General features: G+C 41.9%; 2 protein-coding genes across 4 annotated transcripts in view; one reads left to right on the top strand and one right to left on the bottom strand.

Moving 5' to 3' along the window:
• Positions 1 to 22,770, bottom strand: part of LOC139364036 (collagen alpha-1(I) chain-like) — an 88,552-nt gene that overhangs the window by 52,840 nt on the left and 12,942 nt on the right. The window contains exons 5-6 of the mRNA XM_071099265.1: positions 17,183 to 17,350; positions 16,609 to 17,136 (exon numbers count right to left, since the gene is read on the bottom strand). Of these exons, the coding sequence (XP_070955366.1) occupies positions 16,609 to 17,136; positions 17,183 to 17,350 (696 nt within the window). The remainder of the gene's footprint in view (positions 1 to 16,608; positions 17,137 to 17,182; positions 17,351 to 22,770) is intronic.
• Positions 16,807 to 22,770, top strand: part of LOC105499079 (ubiquitin protein ligase E3A) — a 99,549-nt gene continuing 93,585 nt past the window's right edge. For 2 of the 3 annotated variants that reach the window (XM_024786837.2, XM_011771510.3), the window contains exon 1: positions 16,807 to 16,945. The gene's annotated coding sequence lies outside the window, so the exon portion shown is untranslated. The remainder of the gene's footprint in view (positions 16,946 to 22,770) is intronic. The other variant, XM_011771511.3, reaches the window with a different exon arrangement.

Here is a 22,770-nt window from a genome sequence, read left to right as displayed (position 1 = left end):
CCAGGCCTTGCTTATCATGCGTCACCTCTGTTGCCACATGTGTCCCAGGGATCGATTGAATGTGACTATGAGTAGCTGTCCATGCACATCATTTAGTGTCACTTCTAGGACTTGGGGGTTCCTCACTTACAGTCCTCTTCCGTATCATTTATTTACACACTCAGTAAATAATCATGAACACCTACCTTATGCCAGGCAGTATTCTGGGTGCTAAATGTATAGTAGCAGAAAAGAAAAAGTTTATGTTTTCATAGAACTTTCAATTCAGTATATGAGATGGAAAGGTGGACTGTGCCTGTAGTCCCAGCTACCCAGGAGGCTGAAGTGAGAGGACTGCTTGAGCCCAGGAATTTGAGACCAGCCTGGACAACATAGTGAGACCCTGTCTCTATTAAGGTTTTTTAAAATTACTGATATAATTTAAGGTAGTGGTGACTACTAGAAAAAATGTACCAGGGGAAAAAAATAGAAGCAAAAGCACATGGGGGAAATACTACTTTGATATGTAGAGGCCAGGAAAAGCTTCTCTGAAGAGGTAAACACAAACTTGAAGGATGTACTGTCACAGAGAGATGAAAGTTTTCCATAATTTCCTTGCATATACTATGGTGTGACTTCCTGTTTTCACCCACGTCTGTTAGGCTGCTCAGATAAACTGCTTTTTTTTTTTTTTTTTTTGAAACCAGATCTAAAGACCATGTACATTCTTTGTAGTCCCTGAATTAAGTATTACCCAAAACCATAGCTCATGGGCCACCTACCTGTTAACTTAAAGTCTATGTATGCCTTCACTCTGCAACGGCAGGCTTGAGTAGCTGGGACAGAGACCACATGACCCAGAAAGCCTAAAACGTTTATTCTCTGGCCCTTTACAGCAACAGTCCCCAAACTTTTGGCACTAGGGACTGGTTTCCTAGAAGACAATTTTTCCACCTCCTGGGGGTGAGGGATGGCTTCAGGACGATTCAAGTGCATTACACTTATTGTGCACTTTATTTCTATTATTACATTGTAACATATAATGAAATAATTATACAGCTCACCATAATGTAGAATCAGTGGGAGCCCTGAGCTTGTTTTCCTGAAACTAGATGGTTCCATCTGGGGGTGATGGGAGACAGTGACAGATCGTCAGGCATTAGATTCTCATGAGTGTGCAGCCTAGATCCTTTGCATGTGCAGTTCACAATAGGGTTTGTGTTCCTATGAGAATGTCATGCTGTCACTGATCTGACAGGAGGCGGAGCTCAGTAATGTGAGTGACAGGGAGCAGCTGTAAATACAGATGAAGCTTCGTTCACTTGCCTGCCCTCACCTCCTGCTGTGCGGCAATTTCCAACAGGCCATGACTGGGGTTGGGGACCCCTGCTTTACAGGAAATAATGTGCTGATCCCTGGTTTAGATAATTGATTTTCAAATTTCATTCTATATAAAACCATTAGTTTTCTTCTAACCACTCCTTTAGCTGCATTTGACTGGTTTTAATATGATATACTGCATTATCGTTTGATTCAAACCCTTTTCTAAGATTCGAAGATTCGCTGTAACTTATCCTTTTACCAACGGGTTATTTAGAAGTGTGCTGCTTAATTGCTAAGCTATTGGAGATTTGTCTACTTACCTTTCTGGTCTTGATTTTCAGTTTAAATTCACTGTGATGTGGTCAGAGAACACAGTCTAAATGCTATCAATCATTTGAAAAAATTTTAGCACTTAAATTAGGGGCCAGCATACAATATGCTTTGGTAACTGTTCCCTGTGTAAATAAAAAGAAAATCTGATCTGGAACTGTTAACTGTGGTATTTTACATAGTCAACTTTATTACTTTAATGAATCATGTTCAAATATTTTATATTCCTGTTGATTCTTTGCTGTTTTAATACTGAGGTGTGTGTGAAAATCTCCAACTATTATTATATGATTTTGATGTTTCCTCATCTAATTCTGTTACATTTTGAAATATAAATTTTGAAGCTATTAGGTGCATATAGGTGAAATATTACATACAGAATATTTTATGATTTTTCTGTTTAATTGACAGTTTTATTATTACAAAATGTTCTTGTGTTCTCCTAGTGATTTTTCTTGCTTTAAAGTCTACTAACCTGATATTACATAATAACTTTCTTATAGCTATTGTTTGCATGTTGTAACTTCTTCTATCCTTTTACTCTCCATTTCACTGTGTTCTTATATTTAAACTGCCTTTCTTATCAATAGCACATAGTTGAGTCTTGTTTTTGTATCCAGTGTGACAATCTGTCTTTAATTGAAATATTTAGTTATACATATACAATATAACAATAAAATAGATGGATTTATATCTGCAGTCTTGCTATTTATTTTCTATTAACTCCATCTAGTTTTATTTCATATTTTTTATCTTCTGCCTTCTTTTGAATAATCAGCTTTTTTGCTATTCTGTTATTCTCCTCTATTAGCTATTCTGGAATATTTTAATAATTAGCTAGAGATTCAATACAAACTCCTCATGTACTACAGTCTACCTCAAGCTCCTCATGTACTACAGTCTACCTTAAACTCTTCATGTACTACAGTCTACCTTAAGCTCCTCATGTACTACAGTCTACCTTAAGCTCCTCCTGTACTACAGTCTACCTTAAGCTCCTCATGTACTACAGTCTACCTTAAACTCTTCATGTACTACAGTCTACCTTACCCTAGTTGTTTTTGCCGCCTCCTGAGGGTGCAAGAACCTTACAACACATGTAATCAATTCACTGTCTTCAGTCTTTGTGCTATTGCTGGCATGTATTTTTACTTCTGCATGTTATGTATTTCAAATACATCATAATTATTTTTAAGTTATTTGTTTATATTTTTCAGATATATTTATCCAATCCAGTGCTCTTTATTTCTCTTTCTTGCAGTTTTATGCTTTCATCTGGGATAACTTTCTTTCAGCCTGAAGAGTCTATTTAAAAATTTCTTCTAGAAAAAATCTGCTGACCATGACTATTTTCAACTTTTTTTGTCTAAAACATTTCTATTTTAAATTTATTTATGAAGAATATTTTATCTGAGTATAAAATGTCAGGTTGGCTGCTTTTTCTCTTTCAGGTTTCAGAGATGCCATTCGATTTTCTCCTGGCACTGGTAATTTCTGATAAAGAGTCAGCTGTTAAGTTTTACTGTTGGTCCTGTAAAGGTTATGTGTCTCATTTCTCTGAGTATATTTAGCGTCATCTCCTTCTCTTTGGTTTTCAGCAGTCTGACTGTGGTGTGCTTCAGTGAGGTTTTCTTTTACTCTACCTAAGATTCACCAGTCTTCAGTCTGTGAGTTGATAGCATTCAACAAAAGAAAAGAACAGCAGCTACCATTGAAATTTCCACCTGATTAGACTTAGATAATCCACACTGTCATTCTCTAATATCCATCTGATGTTTGCACAAGCCAAACAAACAAGTTAAGTGGGAGAGGTAGTAGAACTCAACACCCCTATATCTTCCCAATTTTTGGTGGTGGCACTAAACCACTAATATTCCCCTTGAGGCATGGTCTTGCTTTTGGTTTATTTTTTTCGAATAGAGGACTAGGTTCATAGGTTTATATCATGAGAGCCCCTCATTCTATGGGTCAGTGGAACAATTGAGGATCTTGTCAGATAACAAGTACGTCTATTACAACTCACATTCAGGATCCGGAGAACTAACAGGATGGCTCATGGACTTACTGGACCCATTAAGAAATGATGTCAACTGATGTTCACAAGCCCTTATCAGGCTCGAAGGACCAGAGTGTCTTTATGGTTGCCAGGAACTACTACATGTTAGCTCAGTGGCAGCCCCCCCAAATCCCTGAAGGGCCTGGATATTTCCTTTCCCTGGGTGAACAGTCATTCTGCCAAATGACCACATAGCTCCTTCAGGAGGGCTGGAAGGAGAACAGACAGCATGAACTTGGTGGGTTATCCTCAACTGTACCCAGACTCTCCTTCATTCACATGACTCTGTGTCTATGAGCTGACTGAGGGTTGGGATTTGGCAAGGGCTGTGAATCTCCATTGAAGTGGTTTAAGTCAAACTCTAGTTAAGTTTACTCAGAACTAGAATTGTACTAATCGAAAGGACACAGTAAACTGCTTACCTATTTCAGTCCTTGGGACTTCATGACTGTTTTGCCTCTGTCAAAGATTCCTATAGGCCAAACTATGCAGATTTCTACTCTAGCTCTTTTGTGCAAGATTTCACCTCCTAAGTTAGACTGGCCTTCTTAATGACTTGAACCACAATCTCTTAAATCAAAATCTTTCCTTCAAAAGCCACTTTAGTCCAGTTGACTACAAAAGATCACTTAACTGTTTGGTCACCATGTGCCACGGACCACTGTCCCACGGTCAGCACTACTTAGATACTTACTGTTTTCAAATCCACTTCAGACACTAGTCCCAGATTTCTATTTCTTTAAGGATCTTTTGGCATCAATTCTGTATCAATAATACTTCTTGGTTGGAGACAACAGAATCCATAGTAACTAGTCTAGGCAGGCATGTCAGATGATCCTAGATGACCCTTATGCTCAAGTATTTGCCAGAAGGACACAGAGGACTCAGAAAAGCTATTATACTCACAGTTATAGTTTATTACAGCAAATGGACACAGATTAAAATCAGCAAAGGGAAAAGGTACATGGGATAAAATCCAGGAGAAACTAGGTCCAAGCTTCCAGATATCTTCTCTGCTGGAGTCACACAGAGATACACTTAATCATCTCTGCAATACTGTGTAACACATATGAAGTAGCTTCCTGTTTGGCAATACTTCATAAGTTCTGCCATTATTTGAAGATAACCCTCACCTTGGTGTCCAGGGTTTTCTTTTTCTTTTTTTTTTTTTTTGAGAGGGAGTCTCGCTCTGTCGCCCAGGCTGGAGTGCAGTGGCGCGATCTCGGCTCACTGCAAGCTCCGCCTCCTGGGTTCACGCCATTCTCCTGCCTCAGCCTCCTGAGTAGCTGGGACTACAGGCGCCCGCCACCGCGCCCGGCTAATTTTTTGTATTTTTAGTAGAGACGGGGTTTCACTGTGGTCTCGATCTCCTGACCTTGTGATCCGCCTGCCTCGGCCTCCCAAAGTGCTGGGATTACAGGCGTGAGCCACCACGCCCGGCCAAGTGTCCAGGGTTTTCACAGGTATTAGTGGTCAGTCACATAGGCATATAGTACCTGTGTGACTTCTATTCCAGCCACCACCGCAAACCTCTCCTCTCCCTGCTGGCTCCTAAATCAAAAACAGGCATTTACCATAAATCACTTTGTTAGGATGAACTTATCTGGTCAAACTGATACAGCATGACCCACAGCCTCAGGTATATATAAGTCTCTTACCAGGCAGAATATTTCAGGGTCTCGGAGGTTAGTCAGGGGCTAGTCAAGGACCAATCCTGAAGGCAGGCCTTTTTTTTTTTTTTTAAGACAGAGTCTCGCTCTGTCACCCAGGCTGGAGTGCAGTGGCGCGATCTCGGTCCACTGCAAGCTCTGCCTCCCGGGTTCACGCCATTCTCCTGCCTCAGCCTCCCGAGTAGCTGGGACTACAGGCGCCCGCCACCACACCTGGATAATATTTTGTATTTTTAGTAGAGATGGGGTTTCACCGTGTTAGCCAGGATGATCTTGATCTCCCGACTTCATGATCCGCCTGCCTCGGCCTCCCAAAGTGCTGGGATTACAGGCGTGAGCCAAGGCAGGCCTTTTTTTGGAACCTACAGGGTTTGACCAATCCAGGACTGCTGAGTTAACCCTTTCCTGTGCAGCAAGAAAAGATTTATTTAAAAAAAATTGGAAATATCACAGTTTAATCACAAGGGATGAAAAGACAGCCTTTAGGTTTTATTACTGAGAACATTTCCCGGAGTCACATCATAAAACTGGCCTGCTAAGGAAGACGTTGTCTCTGATAACCCAGAACAAGGTTAAATTGCTTGTGGTTTACGGTTTTATATATGAGAATGCCCTGGTTCTTATGGAAAACATGCTGGGATAAAGCGTTACAAAGTCTGTAACTTACGACAAAAGGGTCCATAGCTGGAGACAACAGATGAATGGATAGATAGAACGAATATGGCCAGATATAAACTACCAGGACATCTAGCTAAAGAAAATATGGGTATTGATTATACTACTCTCTAAACTTTTCTTTAGGTTTAAAAAACGACCAAGAAATACGGAAGTACAGACAACTCTGGCATGTTTCATATGAGAAGTATTTGACATAAAAGAGAAATTGGGAGGCTGGGTGTGGGGCTCATGCCTGTAATCTTGGCACTTTAGGAGGCTGAAGTGAGAGAATCGCTTGAGCCCAGGAGTTCAAGACCAGTCTGGGTAACATAGCGAAACCTAATCTCTACTTAAATATATATATAAAATAAATGAAAAAAAAAGAGAGAGAAATAGGAGAAAAGCTACTGAGAGCTAGATAATAGGTTTAGTAGGTTTGAAAGGCCTGAAGAAGTTCAGACAAAAGGACTTCTAGATGTGAGGAAATTACAATCAGGTAATAAAATATAATACTGTTGACACTTGGCACCCATAGTGAGAAATACCACAGAAACATGGAAAAAAAGGAAAATATGATTGCCTTTGGGTGTCAACCTTTTGGCTTATTCACAAATGGACCAAAGCAGAGTTTGTTGTAAGTCACTTAAAAAAAGAAATGGCTTCCAGGCCTGCAAGATATAATGGAAGCCTGACATTTCTAAAGAAAAGGGCTGGTCATCAGTGAAAACACTGGATAGAATCAGACGAGGAAATGCTGGCTCTAACTTCCTAGGGGATATTTGCCCAAAAGCTTCGAATACTCTCATTCCCCTGTCAATGATACTTCACAGAAGTTGAATGTATCAGGTACCAACTGTCCAGTTCCTTCAATTCCTGTTCAGTCACTTCCCTTTGTCTAATTTTCAAACTTCCTAAGAACCTTCTGTTATGTGCGGACCCTGTGTGTCCTCTTACAGGGAAAAAATGCTCTGGTCACATGCATACCAGTCCTTTCCAGCATTCCAGTTCCTGTGATGGGTACTTTTCAATTTAAATCAATAAAGCGGCATTCTGATTTTATAATTCCATCTCTTGAGTTTGTTAAAGGTGAGTTTGGTTGGTAGGCTATCTTAAATCGGCTTCTAAGCCTGCAATCATGAGGGCCAGACCTGAACTGTAGTCAGCTCACCAACTTTGGCTCATTTGTTCATTTGTTTGTGTGGTAAACGCGATTGGTGCCCTGGATCTTCCTACTGTATTGTATGCCAGTCCTAGCGTCAATTGCAGCACCTGCATTTCTTGCTTAGGGCTCTCTCTGACCAGCTGGAGCTGCTGTGTCCCAACCACTGCAAGCCAGCCAGATGACGATAACAACATTATACACTCACAGGATAATTGTGAAGTGTGTGTTCTACACTGACTCCCAGAGTTCAACAGAAGTAAACTCCAGTTGCCCAAACCTTTTTTGCTTCCTCCCTTCCCTAACTCACTTACTTCCTTACCAGTGTTTCTAGAGATCACCTCCCAAATAAATTACTTGCACTCAAATCATTGCCTCGAGATCTGTTTCTGGGAGAAACACAAACTAAGACAACTTCGTCCATTCATTCATCATTTATTGAGCTTAATCAATTATTAATAAGTCCTTAAGGCACAAAATAAGTCCTTAGCAACATGTTATCTCTTTTCTCATCACAATATTATCCCCTTTACAAATGAAGAAATCGAGGTTGAAATAAATTAAGTAGCTGGCTCAGTATCACATAATTAGGACAGAGTGATAGAAAGGATTGATGCAGATGAAGATGGCTGGGACTCCCAGATGACCAGTCTTGAATGGAACAGTATAAAAAAGGAGTTTTCTGCTGGGGTAATAATTTGAGAATACTATAAGATTGCTACGAAGCAATGAAAAAAGGGATTACTGAATGACTGAGGAAACATTTCAATGAAATATAGTTTTGAAATTTTTGTTTTCTAGGAAAGCAACATGCTGCAATAAGAGCGCACACAAAAACACGCACACACATACACCTGTGGGTTTAAATCCTAGCACTACTAGTTTTTAGGTGTAAGACATGGGCAAGTTGCTTACTTTCTCTAAGCTCAATTTTCTAATCCATACAGTGTATAATATCCAAGATTGTTGTATGAATTAATGAGATTTATTTAAACAACTGGCACCTAATGAGTGCACAAATTTAATTTGCAGAAATGTACTGTCCTTTCAGGAACTTTGTGGTAAGTACTGAAATATGGATGCAATCAGTACTATGCTTACCAGTAACCTAAAAAAAGAAGCAATATAAAATATTTATGTCATAAATGATATCTATATTACTATCTTTAAAAATATTGGTCTTTCTGTATGTAGTATGCTAATTTAATGTTACAAAATAAAAGTAAAAGCAACAATTTTAATAAGTTAAACTTTAAGTACAAAATTTTGTTGGAAGCAATGCCAAAGAGTCCACATAGTAACATTTATCATTTTGATAACAAAATTTTGTGTTCTGTATGTGGGCCTCAAGCAGTACTAAAACAAAATAGTCTATCAATTATAAATGATACTCACGATTCTTCCCTAATCAGATGTTTTTATGAGTTGAGAGATTCTGAACAAAAACAGTAAGTGTAGAATGTCTGTACCATCTTTAATACTAAGATTTAATTTAATCAATGCATTTCCTTAGATTTAAAAAATCATTTTGTTAGAGTCCATGTTAGAATCAGTATATGTATTTAAAATGGAATTCGAGATATGGATTGTAGTGTGAATGACTTCAAATAACTCAAATGATGCACATGTCAGAAGGAAACATTTCTAAGGGCTGCTTCATTGATTCAAGTGGAACTGTTTTATTCAGAACAGCTCAGATTAGCAGCAGCAGCAGCTGGTGTTCAATGAAATGCTTCCCTTTTCCACCTACTCTCCAGCTGGGTTAAGACAGGCACAAAAAGATTGGGATGACCAAGGTCAAAGCATGATTTGATAGACTTCCAGGTTTTTGCTCCAGTAACTTCTTGTGTAGTCTTGCCTATAGAGGCAATTAGTGAAATTGGCGGTTGAAAAAGTCATAGCTTTAGAAGGACTTCATAGATCATCTTGTTCAATATCTTAATTTTATACTTCATATACCAAGGTTCTAATTAAAATACTTTATTGTTGCGTATTTATTGGAAGTGACAAGAAGTTAAGATTTCTTACATTTATTTCATTTGCCTGATTTTTCTGTTCCCACTGAATTGTATAAGCAGGCACCACTGCAGCTTGTATCTCTACTTGACATAACTGAAAAATGAAACATTCAAAGATACACTACTTTATTACATGTTAGCTCAGTAAAGGGGTCCTCTGTTAGATATGCTGGTCTCAGTTCTTAACTTTTACGCTCATAAAGCCTGATTCACTCATTCAAACCTTTTTTGAGGAGTTACCAGGTTTTAGCCGTTGAGATAGATACTGAGGACACAAGAAGTCAAGGGTGCTCTCCTCTCTCAAGGAGCTTAAGGGAAGACAGAAGTGCTAAGCACATACATTGAGTGTGTAGAAGGCACACAGAGGCATAAGCAGTGACCCTGCTTGAGAAGATCTGAAAGGCTTCTCAGAGGAGGAGCTTGAACTTATCTAAAAGGTAGAATAAACTGCATGCAAAAGAGCTCCAAATGTCTCTCAAGTGTAAGTCATACTGCCTAAGCAATATATTCATGTGGGAAGTGGGAGATGGGGCTGGAATGGAGGCAGGGACCACATTCAATGGGCCCTGTTTTTGGAGTTTAGACATTATTCAGAAGGCCATGGTGAGCCACTGATAGAGTTAAGAAAGGCAGCAAGGTGATAATACATGTTTCTTAAGAAAATATACTGTGATGAGGACACTTGGCAGGAAAGTAGTATAATATGAACCAGCACTCTATGAATGTTGGGGTTAAAATAGTGAATTAGGTAATATGATCTTACCCTTCTGGAACTTAACAGTCTAGTGCAGAAACACTACGGGTCTAAACACTAAGGGTCTAAATTAAGGTAGTAGCAGCGGAAATAGAAGGAAATGGATGTTATGATAATGATGATGATAATATTATTACCATTTATTGAACACTTCCCATGTGTCAGGCACTAAACACTTCATATGCACTATCTTTGTCCATTCTCCACACAGTAGCTAGAGTTTTTCTACAGCTCTTATCATAACTCTCTCAAACCCTTCCAGAGGCTTCCCACCTCCTTCAGCACAAATACCTAAGTTCTTAGGAAAAGCTACAAAGTCCTTCAGGCTGTGACCCACTGTGACTTCTCTGAGCTCACCTTCAACTCTTCGTTTCTCTCTCTAGCCACAGTGCCTTGCTAGCTGTTCCTAGATGACTCTAGGCACCTTTCTGCTTCAGGGCCCTCTCTATCTAGAAGGTTCTTCCCTTTATATTCCCACAGTTCATTCCTCACTTCTGTCAAGCCTCTGATTAAATGCATTCTTTTCAATAAGACCTTCTCTGGCCACTCGGCACGACAGAACTCCTGTAGCATTCCCTATTCCCTTTGCCTTGCTTTATATTTCTGCTTAACGTATCATATTCTGACATAACACATATGTGTTGGTTTTCTTCCTCCATGGATCACAAACTCCATGAGGGTAGACTGTTTTTGTTCATTGCTGTATTCTCAGCACTGAGAACAGTGCCGGCACATATCCATTCAATAAATATGAATGGATGAATGAAGGATTATAATGGTCCTATGAGGATGGTACTATTATTTTTTCCCACTTTCCCAAAGAGGAAACAGATATCAATTGAGGTACTCAAGGTTGGATTTCTGGTAACTAGAAGAACTGGGATTTGCATGGCGGGGCGGGGGGGGCGGTGGGGGCCGGGGTTAGCCTGCCTTTGTTGAGTTGTACTATGTGCCCAGCATTATTGTAAGAGCTTTATGTATATTAACACTTAATCCCTACAACTCCATTTTATAGATGAGGAAACTAAATCAGAAAGGGGTTTACAATCTTGCCTGGAATCTCTGCACTTGTAAGTTGGGAGCCTGTGCTGTCAGCCACTTTGCTTCACTAATTCTAAGGCCTATTCTTTGGAGAGATACAACTTTGCCTCTTAATTGCCAGGAGAGTGAGGGAGAGGAAGAAATCTAGGATTACTACCATTATTATTATTGGGGACCGCCATAGATGGTAGAGTCACCAATCAAGTCAAAGAATGTAGGATGAGTTGGTTTCATTCTTCTCTAACTCGACTTCCACATGCAACTGCCTCCTGATATCTTTGCTTGGATACTGAGACACAAGGTCAGCTGCAGTTAAAGGGATTTAGAATAACCATGGGAGATCACAGAAGTTAGTTGTCTTGCATCAGAGTTGACCTGGTTCACAGGACTTGCTCAATGAAGTCCTCAGGGCCCCACCTTGTTGCTCTGCAATCCCTAGAATGTTTCCCAGTGTCTTAGTCTGTTTATGCTGCTATAACAAAATACCTGAGACTGGGAAATTTGTAAAGAACAGAAATATACTTTTTCACAGTTCTAAAGGCTGGGAAGTACAAGATAAGACCCCCAGCAGGTTCAGTGTCTGGTGAGAGCTGCTGTTTCCAAGGTGGGACCTTATTGCTATATCCTCTGGAGGGGATGAATGCTGTGTCCTCGTGTGGCTAAAGGGATGGAAGGGCAAAAGAAGGTCTAAGCTAGTTCCCTCCAGTCCTTTCACAAGGGTACTAATCTATCCATGAGGCAGGGCCCTCATGATTTAATCAGCTGCTAATATCATCACAATGGGGATTAAGTTTCAACATGAATTTTGAAGGGGACACCATCATTCAAACCACAGCATCTTTCAATATAGTTTACTACCCCAACTATTTAATACATACATTCATCAGAAAAGGACAAAAGGGCAAGAGACACCCAATTCCTTTCAGAAAATGATCTGGAAGTTGCATACATCATTTCTTCTCACATCCTACTGGCCAGAACTTAAGAGATATGGCCACACTTAGGGTGTATTATAGGCAACCATGTGTCTGGCTAGATGTTCTATTATCATGAATGAATAGGAGAATGCATAAGAGTCAGCTAGCAAGCAGTTTGTACAACAGATATCCAACAGGTATCTCAAATTTAACATTACCAAAACTAAATTCCTGCTTGTTCTCCCAAAACCTGCTCCTTTGCACTGTTATCACAACTCAGTCCATGGTGGAAAAGAGAACAAACTCAGGGGTTTGATGTTAAACATGTTGAGCTTGAGGTGCCCGTAGAACACCCAGTACAGGTTTCCAGTAAGGTGTTGAAGATTCTGTGTCTGGTGCTTCTGACTGAGGTCTGTGTTCAAGACTCAGGCTTGATTCCTGACCAAAATAAGTGACAGAAGAGTGTATGTAAAAGGTACTGTTCAAAGATTATAACATGGTAGCAAAGAGAACCAAGGATGGGGAGGGAAGAGATTCTGCACAGGAGACCTGAGGAAGCGCGGCCAAAGACACGGCAGAAGAGCAGAGAATGTAAGGTGACAGAACCAAGGGAGCAGTTTCCAGGAGGCAGTGGTTAGCAGTGTGGAAGGCTGCAGAGAGGTCAGATGTTGTGAAAATTGAGAAGCAACCTCTCAATTTGGCCTTAGGCCATAGTGAAATTGACACAAGCAATGTATACAGTAAAATGGAGGGAGTTGCTAAATTTCTGTAGCTGAAGAGGAATTTGGAAGGTAATAGCAATCCAAGTATAGACAGTTTTTCTAAATAGAAGGAACAAAGTAGAGGGAGAATTTATGAACAGGAGAGGGAATGATTAAGGGAGTAAGAGTCTTGAGTTAATTTCCCTTCCCTCAAGAAATAAAAATTACCTGTAGAAAGGACAGAAGGATGGCTTCTACCTTAAGACTCGAGGTCAGAAAGAATGCAAATTTAGACAGGTCTGTAGGGATAAGGGTGGGGGGGTATGTAGGAGTTCATGCCTGCTGTGTGCAATACTAAACAATGATACACCACAACCACCACCACCACCACCACTACTAAGCACTAACATTTATTGAGCACTTTATATGCCAGAAGAGTGTTCTTCATGGAGCTAAGCTTGCTTAACAGTATTTCTTAAATAATGGAAGCTATTCATATATTGAAAGCTTAGCGTTTTTCAAAGGTTGAGTGTGTAATATTCGGATGTGGCCTAAAAATAGCAACAGTGACTTCTATCCCAGCATATCTGAATTTTGTCTCTTCCACGCTCTTGACTTACTTCTGATCCTGGGGCATGCTGAGCAGTAAAAAAAGTTGTTTTTGCATTTTGATTCATCTGCTATGACTGGCATCAATAAGAAATCTTCGGCAATAAAACAGCTCTGTCAAAAAACAACTTCACCAGCAATTCAGGGCAAAATGTTTCCTTTGAAAAAAAAGTTTGTTGGCCCAATGCAGTGGCTCACGCCTATAATCCCAGCACTTTGGGAGGCTGAGGCAGGCGGATCACGAGGTCAGGAGATCGAGACCATTCCGGCTAACACGGTGAAACCCCATCTCTACTAAAAATACAAAAAATTAGCCTAGGCTGGTGGTGGGTGCTTGTAGTCCCAGCTACTAGGGAGGCTGAGGCAGGAGAATGGCATGAACCCGGGAGGCGGAGCTTGCAATGAGCCGAGATTGCACCACTGCACTCCAGCGTGGGCGACAGAGCGAGACTCCATCTCAAAAAAATAATAATAATAAAATAAAATGTTTGTTAGTATTAGCAGATACATATTAGTAGGTACCCCCCATGATCAATGAAGTGTTGGGTTACTCTGAAAAAGCGTCCAATCTTACAGGTGTGACTTCCTCTTGAACTGCAAGTTCTTGAGGGCAGGGATAGAGACTGTTCATCTTTTATTGTTTCCCAAGGTCTGGAACATAAATAGTAGTTCAAGTAGTCCAACATATGACATACAAATAGTTCTGGGTAAACATTAGCTCAAAGTTTGCTCAAGGCATTGGATGCAGATGTTTATAAAATTAAATTGTTCTTTTTACTGTACACTTGAAATGAGAAAATTATTAGAAACCACTGGGTCTCATTTTGACAAGAAAAGTCTGAAGAAATCACTGTTCACTTAGTAGATACAAAGTTGTTTTTCTGGGAAAAACACACCTGGAAAAAAAAAAAAAGTGGGTCTGACATGGGAGAATTTTTTTTTCCATATAAACAGATATACAGGGAAGTGGAACACTACTAGTATCTTAAGGATTCCTGAAAATATTTATGTTGGTAAGTTTGATCAGCAAACATTTCTAAATTTGAAAATGGATAAAGCAAAAAGCACAGTGAAGTCTGGAAAGAAGTCTAATACTAATGTCACACATAAGAATACATATTTAAAATTAATGAACTAAAAGGGATATAGGTAATTTCTCCAGATTCCTAGGAAGAATTAAGACCCTCCTTGATCCCAGTAAAGCAATGAATAGTCATTCTGACATCTAGCTAAAAGCACACTTATTTCCTTTCGGTCTTTAATCTTTTTGGAACTCAAGGATTTCTGCCACACTTTGATACACCAGGCCATTATAAAATTACACCTCATTTATTGACAATTTCTACTTAAAAGGAAGAATACCTAAAAGTATCTCCATACGCTAGATATAGTAGAAATGGTATGCTTTAATTAGTCTAACAATAAAGTCCTTAAAGATTTGCATTCTTTGTTGCCTATTTTGAAAACTTGCAAAGATTAATTTTTATAAAGATTATGATTTTTTTTTTTTTTTTTTTTGGGACGGAGTCTTGCTGTCGCTCAGGCTGGTGTGCAGTGGTGCGATCTGGGCTCACTGCAAGCTCCGCCTCCTGCGTTCACTCATTCTCCTGCCTCAGCCTCCGGAGTAGCTGGGACTACAGGCGCTGCCACCACCCCCGGCTAATCTTTTTGTATTTTTAGTAAGAGATGGGGTTTCACCGTGTTAGCCAGGATGGTCTCGATCTCCTGACCTCGTGATCTGCCTGCCTCGGCCTCCCAAATCTGGGATTAAGATTATGTTTCTTACCAGTCCTTTCCATGAAATCTAACAGCAAATAGTTTACAAATGTGGATGTGTACTGAGAGGAAATGAAAAATGAATAACGAGCTGAGTTAAAACATCTTAGAATATGGCTGAATACTATCATTTATCATCAGTTGTCCTAGAATAACTTAAATTCTTCTAGCTTATTGTTTTTTCGATAGTTGATTATAGTTGTGAGGCGGGATACACACACACCCACACTATAACAAAGATTTTCTGAGACTGACAGTTAAAAAATACAGTGTTGGCCGAGCACTGTGGCTCATGCCTATAGTCCCAGAACTTTGGGAGGCTGAGGTGGGAGGATCACTTGAGGCCAGGAGCTTGACATAGCAAGACTCCATCTCCAAGTTTAAAAACAAAAATAAATTAAAAAAAGATACACTGCTATGTATGACTGTTGATATAAAAAATCTGAATACTAGACATGGCGACTTATATGCTACTTCAAGGGCTTATCAACAAAGTTGCTAGTCGTAACACTGTGAATTGTTAATGATACTGTTTTGGCTTTGCTAGCAAGTGTTGTAAAGCTACATATACACATACATACATACACACACCCCTTTTAAAATAAAATGGTGATCCTGGTACTAAATATGATTTTAAATGGATTTAATTTTAATTTTAATGGCTTGAACTAGGTTCAGCTGTCATAGGGATCAAAATTAGCCTCTATCCCAGCTGGGGTCAACCAGGGAGCCACTTTTCTTAACCGACAACCTACTGCACGTCAATAACTGCAGGAGACGGGACTTTACCTTCGTCTCCGGTAAACTAGTTGACACATCCCGTGTTGGCAAGAGGCCTAAGCAGATGACCTTGGTCCTCTAAAATCTGGCCTGCACTCTCGGGGCACCCCTGCAACACCTATAAAGACAGCTCCAGATAGAAAAGGGTTGGGGTGGAAAAGCTAATAACGCCAGGCACCTGCCCCGCCTCGGGGCTGGGGGCTATTCCTGCGGTTTCAGCTGACTTTCGGAGCCATTCGTCTCCCTACACAGTCGGAGGCATTCCTCGGCTGGGTACACCAAGGGGCTCTGCAACCCTCCTGGGGGGTGCCCAGAGGGCTTCCGGATGTACCAGGTTTATTCTTTCGGGTCACAGACAGCACAAACTAAAAGGAGGGATTACCCTTTCTGTCCAGTCGCAAGATGGCGACCGACCCTGGTGGGACTCCGAGGGGCCGCGGGCCACCTCCTCTTCCCAACGACCCGTGCGCCGGCGGCGACGGCAAGCGGGGGGGAGGCGGAGCCGGCGAGGGAAGGAGGGGCGGAGCGCGGCGCCCTCCCGCGCGTCTTGGCCCCGCCCCACGTCCCCGCGTCCCGGCCTGGAGCCCTCGCCCGGCCGGGCGGCGCGCGCTGCCTGCCGGGATACTCGGCCCGCCCAGCCAGTCCTCCCGTCTTGCGCCGCGGCCGCGAGATCCGTGTTTCTCCCAAGATGGTGGCGCTGGGCTCGGGGTGACTACAGGAGACGACAGGGCCTTTTCCCGTCGCCAGGACCCGACACACCAGGCTTCGCTCGCTCGCGCACCCCTCCGCCGCGTAGCCATCCGCCAGCCCGGGCGCCCGCCATCCGCCGCCTACTTACGCTTCACCTCTGCCGACCCGGCGCGCTCGGCTGCGGGCGGCGGCGCCTCCTTCGGCTCCTCCTCGGAATAGCTCGCGGCCTGTAGCCCCTGGCAGGAGGGCCCCGCAGCCCCCGGTGTGGACAGGCAGCGGCGGCTGGCGACGAACGCCGGAATTTCGGCGGCTCCGGCGCCCCCTTTCCCGGCCTCGTTTTCCGGATAAGGAAGCGCGGGTCCCGCATGAGCCCCGGCGGTGGCGGCAGCGAAAGGGAACGAGGCGGTGGCGGGCGGAGGCGGCGGGCGAGGGCGACGACGACCAGTGAGGCGGCCGCCGCAGCCCAGGCGCGGGGGCGACGACAGGTCAGTGTTGCCGCGGCCTGCGCCAGGCGGCGCTGGCTCCCCTCCGTCACTCGGCCGGCCTTCGGGGCCCGCGGTGGCGAGGTCGGCGCCCCGCTTCCCCGCCCCCCGCCGCCGAGGCGAGTGTTTGGGGGCGCGTGGTCCGGAGGGGCTGGTGCCAGAAGTAGGCCCCTGGTGGCCGCGGCTGCTGCAGTCTTAACTGTCAGTCCTGGCTGAGCGCCGGCGGGAGGGTTTTGTCGCCCGAGGGGACGCGAGCGGGCCCGGGGCGGGGCTGGACGTGCGAGGCGTCGAGATTTGGGCCTCCTCGGAGAGAGGCTTGGCGAGCCAGCCGGGGCCCCGGACTGGGAAGGGCAGGCCCTTTCCTTCCAAGGGGAGCTCTTTCTCGGCGTTTTCGAGGTTTCTGGCTCTCTTGGGGAAGACATATTTAGCCGTGTGCTTGGTGGGTTGGGGTTTTGGGGGTGGATTGATGGGAAGGGAGGGCGGAGGAAGTGGTATGTCAAGCCCAAGGGTTGTGCGCACAGATTACTCATGTGTTGCCGTCCACCAGGATTTCTGAAGTTGAACGTGAGTTACTGGCTTTGCCAGAGACTGCTGTGTTATATGCAGACCTGCATGCAAGCAGTTGGCCTTTTTTTTTCTCCCCCTTTTCACTGGAGAAAATGAAAAGGATGCTTTCCTCATCTTAGTGGTAAAGGCTTTTGTTGGTAAAGGTGGAATTGAATGTACCAAATGCCTTAGTCCGTGAAATTTTAAAAATAATTTTAATACAGTGGTGAAGCTTGGCAACCTTGAAAGAGAATTTAGCGTCTAAATTTTTTTAATGACTTTTTATGGATGTGCTAAATTAGTAACAGTACAAAATCTGTTTGAGATTATTAAGAGGCTAGGGTGCTGCTGAAAATATAAAGTAATAGCATATGGGGTTTGCAGTGCATAGTTAACCTCAATCATGAAGGAATATGGATATGACGCGTAATTTTGGATCATTTCACTGCCTGCAATATTGAGAGAAGCAGCAAATTACAGAGTTTTTTGGGAGACGACTTAAAGTTTAAGAAATACAACTGTCGGAAGTTACCTGTCAGAGACACAAAGGTACCCAATCAATCTTGTGGAATACATTGGACAAGTGGGGTAAGGTGTTTGTCTCACACTGCTGACCAATAAGTACTCTTAAGAGGTGATTTGGTAAATCATGTGAAATTTAGAATTTAGGAGAGAGAAGAAAGTTTTATCTTGGTATGTATAGTGGAAATAGCTTTGAAATTAGATCCTGTTTTTAAATCTAAGCTACTTACCACATTTTTAGTGAAATGAATACAATATTAATGATGTGACTGATAAACCCTAAGGATGACCAGAAACCCTTTTAAGAAACGCTAATAGTCTTGACCAAAAATGAAATAGCTTCAAGAAATAATTTGCAATGTTTGTGTATTTATAATATACACAGGAGAAATACAAGAACAGAATATGAAGAGGTAACTCATAATCTTTACAAAATTAGAATGTAAACTATGCAAGTCTTACTGTGTCAATATTTATTAACCTGCATTAGTTTGCTAAGTAGTATGCTCACCATCCTCTGGACATTGCCCCTGTCCCTGAGGAGCTTAACTTTATACAGAGATACAAAATACTGTGTTTTGATTTCCTTTCAGAGGATTTATAAGCTACTTATGTTTTATCTGTCCTAAATTCTGCCCTTTTTTTTTCATGGCTGAAAAAATAACTTCCTAAGAAAGGCACGTACTAGTCAGAGGTGTGGGGAAAAAGTGTTCTCATCCCACTTGTCCAGTCCATTTAACAGTATTTATTGGGTACCTACAGTGTCTTTGACATGTGACATCTCATCAGTTGTATTTCTTAAACTTCATATCATTTCTATTTCAATCACCTCCTTCTCCCCTCCAAAAAAATTTACTGTGTAAACTGTGATAATACACTGTTTCTCTCAGTGTCAGTCAGTGGAATGATCCAGATGTATAGGTCATAGCAAAGTTTTTCATCCCAAGCTCTTAAAATGATGTTTCCAAATGTCCATTTTCTTAAATGACTGCTAATGTTCTCCAATCGTGTTACACATATTTTGTTTAGACCTATAATTGTATAGGTCTAAATGTAGAAACATTACATTATGTACTTATGCAGCTGCTGAAAGAAAATTAGTTTTCTAATTTTTAGATCGGGGTGAAGACAAACTTTTAGAAGTGATCTTTCAGTAAAATACTGGATGAAGTCTTAGGTGCTCTTTTTATGCTGGTTCAGGACAAAAGTTTTTTTGACTGGTTTTGAGTTTTCCCCTCACTGCCAAATGTAAGGATAAAATGTAGTAACAAGACAAATTGGTATGTATAGTGGTAATGTCTTTGGAATTAGACCCTACTTTTAATTCTGACCTTATTAATCTTGGTAAGCCACAGTTTTGTCTCCTGTAAAATGGGTTGGTGAAACTTCCCCAGAGTTGTGAGGCTTAAAGTATGTAAAACGCCTAACACGCAGGCACTCAGTAAGTATTACCTTAGAAATCTTCCTATCCAGTTTTTCTGAATGGTCTGGAAGCACTTTGTATATAATGGACTACAGCATGTTATCCTTTATATTGTTTATTTCTTTTCTCATTAGCTATGAACTCTTTAAGGCCAGGAATTCCTAGTGTTTACCAGAGAATGCGTTACTAGATGTCTTAGTCTGTTCTGGCTACTATTACAAAACACCACAGACAGGGTGGCGTATAAACAACGGAAGTTTTATTTCTCACGGTTCTGGGGGCTGAGAAGTCCAACCAAGATCAAGGTACCGACAAATTTGACATCTTAGTGAGGGCCCTCTTCCCTTGTTCATAGACAGCTAGCTGTCTTTTCACTATAACTTCATGTAGTAGAAGAGTAGAGGGGGCTCTATAGGGCCTCTTTTATAGAGGCATTAATTCCATTAATGAGGGCAAAGCCTCCCAAAGGCCCCAGCTGTTAATACTGTCACCTTGGCGGTTAGGCTTTCAACATGAATTTTGGGGGACACATTCAGACCACAGCACTAGAGCAGTCATGAATTAGTTATTGGTAAATCAGTAAATGATCAACTAACATTGATTAGGTTCCTCCTGTGGCTTCTATGAGCTGAGCTAGGTACTGACGCCACAAAGACAAGAAAGCTGTCTGTCTTTTTGAATGCTTATAATTGAGTGACTTTCTCACATTCATGTGTGTGTGCGTGTGTGTGTGTGTGTGTGTGTGTGTGTGTGTGTAAAACCCCATCACATAATGGAACTTCATTCTCCCATGCCCTTCCAATCTAAGAGCAGTTCTGTGGACTCAATACCTCCTACCCACCAGCTGCTACTCTGAAAATTTACTTTTGTACTCATTTTAAAAAGTTCAGCCCTTTGGCACATGCATTATTACTTCATGCCTTGGTCCCAGCCCACCACCCCAGTATCTGGCATGTAGTGTATTAGTATTTGTGTGTGTGTGTGTGTGTGTGTGTGTGTGTGTGTGTGTGTATGTATGTGTATGTATATAGAATTTAAAATTTTTGGCCGGGTGCGGTGGCTCACGCCTGTAATCCCAACGCTTTGGGAGGCTGAGGTGGGCGGATCACGAGGTCAGGAGATCGAGACCATCCTAGCTAACACGGTGAAACCCTGTCTCTACTAAAAATGCAAAAATTAGCCAGGTGTGGTGGCGGGCGCCTGTAGTCCCAGCTACTTGGGAGGCTGAGGCAGGAGAATGGCATGAACCCGGGAGGCGGAGTTTGCAGTGAGCTGAGATCTGGCCACTGCACTCCAGCCTGGGAGACAGAGTGAGACTCCATCTCAAAAAAAATAAAAATTAAAAAAAATAAAAAAGAATTTAAAATTTTTACTTTGGCGGTTGTCTTCAAATACTCTAATTTTGGGGGGCATGATTATGATTCTGTCTTCTGGCAATACATTGATAGATGCTACCTAAGTAGGATTGTCTATGAGGTCAGCTGCTCCAGTCATTTTATACATGAGGAAATTGGAGTGCAAAGCTTTAAAATGATTTTCTGAAAGACACCCAGGTGTCAGGACCAGAACTAGAATCCAAGTCTCTAGTTCAGGACTCTGCACACATTGGCACATGTTCTGTCCTCCCTTTTGGGATGAATAGTTACACTTGCTTTGTGATTACTCACCCACCTTTTTGGAGATACATGAGTGTTTTATACACTATTAATAGAAGGCAGCCTTCACAAAATGCCATCCACAGATCTGTTATTTTTTCTAATAAAGGAAATGATGTAAAATTACCTTAAATAGAAATAGTGTTAATTCTAGAAACATACCCCATAATCCAAACATGAAGTGTTTGAAATACTTAAAGATGCTATATAAATAAGTCCTTTTTAAAAAGATAATATTAAAAATTTTTGTTTTATAGAGATGAGGGTCTCACTGTGTTGCCCAGGCTGGACTTGAACTCCTAGGCTTTTACCTCAGCTTCCCAGTGTGTTGGGATTACAGGCATGAGCCACAACACCTGGCAAGTTCTTTTTTTTTTAATGAAATGACTTATTAATACACAGCTTCTTTGCCAGCTTTTGTTTTCATTTGCTCTCAAAAATGTTGCTTAGTGCTTTGATGTGAGTTATCTGTAACAGGTTAAATGCCATTATGGATAATAATTCAAAAAGAAGCTTATTAATTATTAGGCCTATCTGAGAGTGAAATAAAGTTAGCATTTTTTTTTTTTTTTTTTTTTTTTTTTTGAGACGGAGTCTCGCTCTGTAGCCTGGGCTAGAGTGCAGTGGCCGGATCTCAGCTCACTACAAGCTCCACCTCCTGGGTTTACGCCATTCTCCTGCCTCAGCCTCCCGAGTAGCTGGAACTACAGGCGCCCACCACCGCACCCGGCGAGTTTTTTGTATTTTTTTTAGTAGAGACGGGGTTTCACTGTGTCAGCCAGGATAGTCTCGATCTCCTGACCTCGTGATCCGCCTGTCTCGGCCTCCCAAAGCATTTTCTTTTTGTTTAATTTTATTTATTTGTTTAGAGACAGGGTCTCGCTCTGTTGCCCAAGTTGGAGTGCAGTGGTGCTGTCATAACTCATTGCAGTCTCAGGCCTGAGTGATCCTCCTATCTCACCCTCCTGAGTAGGTGAGATTAGCATATGCCACCATGCCTGGCTAATTTTTTTATTTTTTGTGGAGATGGGGTCTTGCCATGTTCAAGTTGGTTTCAAACTCCTGTTCTCAAGCCCCTTGGCCTCCCAGAGTGCTAGGATTACAGGTGTGAGCTACCATGCCCAGCTGAGCATTTTAAAAAATACTGGTCTTTGTACATGAGTCGTTACTATTTGATTCTAAGCCTTATGACTGATAATCCCTAAAATTATTTATAAAATTTTAAGTGTGTCAGAGTCATTGAAATGGAGGAAGGAGGTTGGTCTTGAGGTTGTTTTAACTATAGCTTCCTAATGGTCATGAGCAGGTTATTTAGCTTTTGAAGCGTTTGTTCCTCCTTCTGTCAAATGAAGGTGATAGTTGCTTTGTTTTAAAAGAGTATGCTTTTCAAATGTGATCATTCTTGAAAATGTAGATTAAAAGGCTTTTTAGAGGCCAAGCGCGGTGGCTCACGCCTGTCATCCCAGCACTTTGGGAAGCCGAGGCAGGCGGATCACGAGGTCAGGAGATCGAGACCATCCTGGCCAACATGGTGAAATCCCATCTCTACTAAAATACACACGCACAAAAATTAGTGGGTCGTGGTGGCACACGCCTGTAGTCCCAACTACTCTGGAGGCTGAGGCAGGGGAAACACTTGAACCCGGGAGGCGGAGGTTACGGTGAGCCAAGATCATACCCAC

Source organism: Macaca nemestrina, chromosome 7 (assembly GCF_043159975.1).
Source record: "Macaca nemestrina isolate mMacNem1 chromosome 7, mMacNem.hap1, whole genome shotgun sequence".
In the NCBI taxonomy this organism is placed as follows: domain Eukaryota; kingdom Metazoa; phylum Chordata; class Mammalia; order Primates; family Cercopithecidae; genus Macaca; species Macaca nemestrina.
This window is presented reverse-complemented; position numbering and strand designations above follow the sequence as displayed.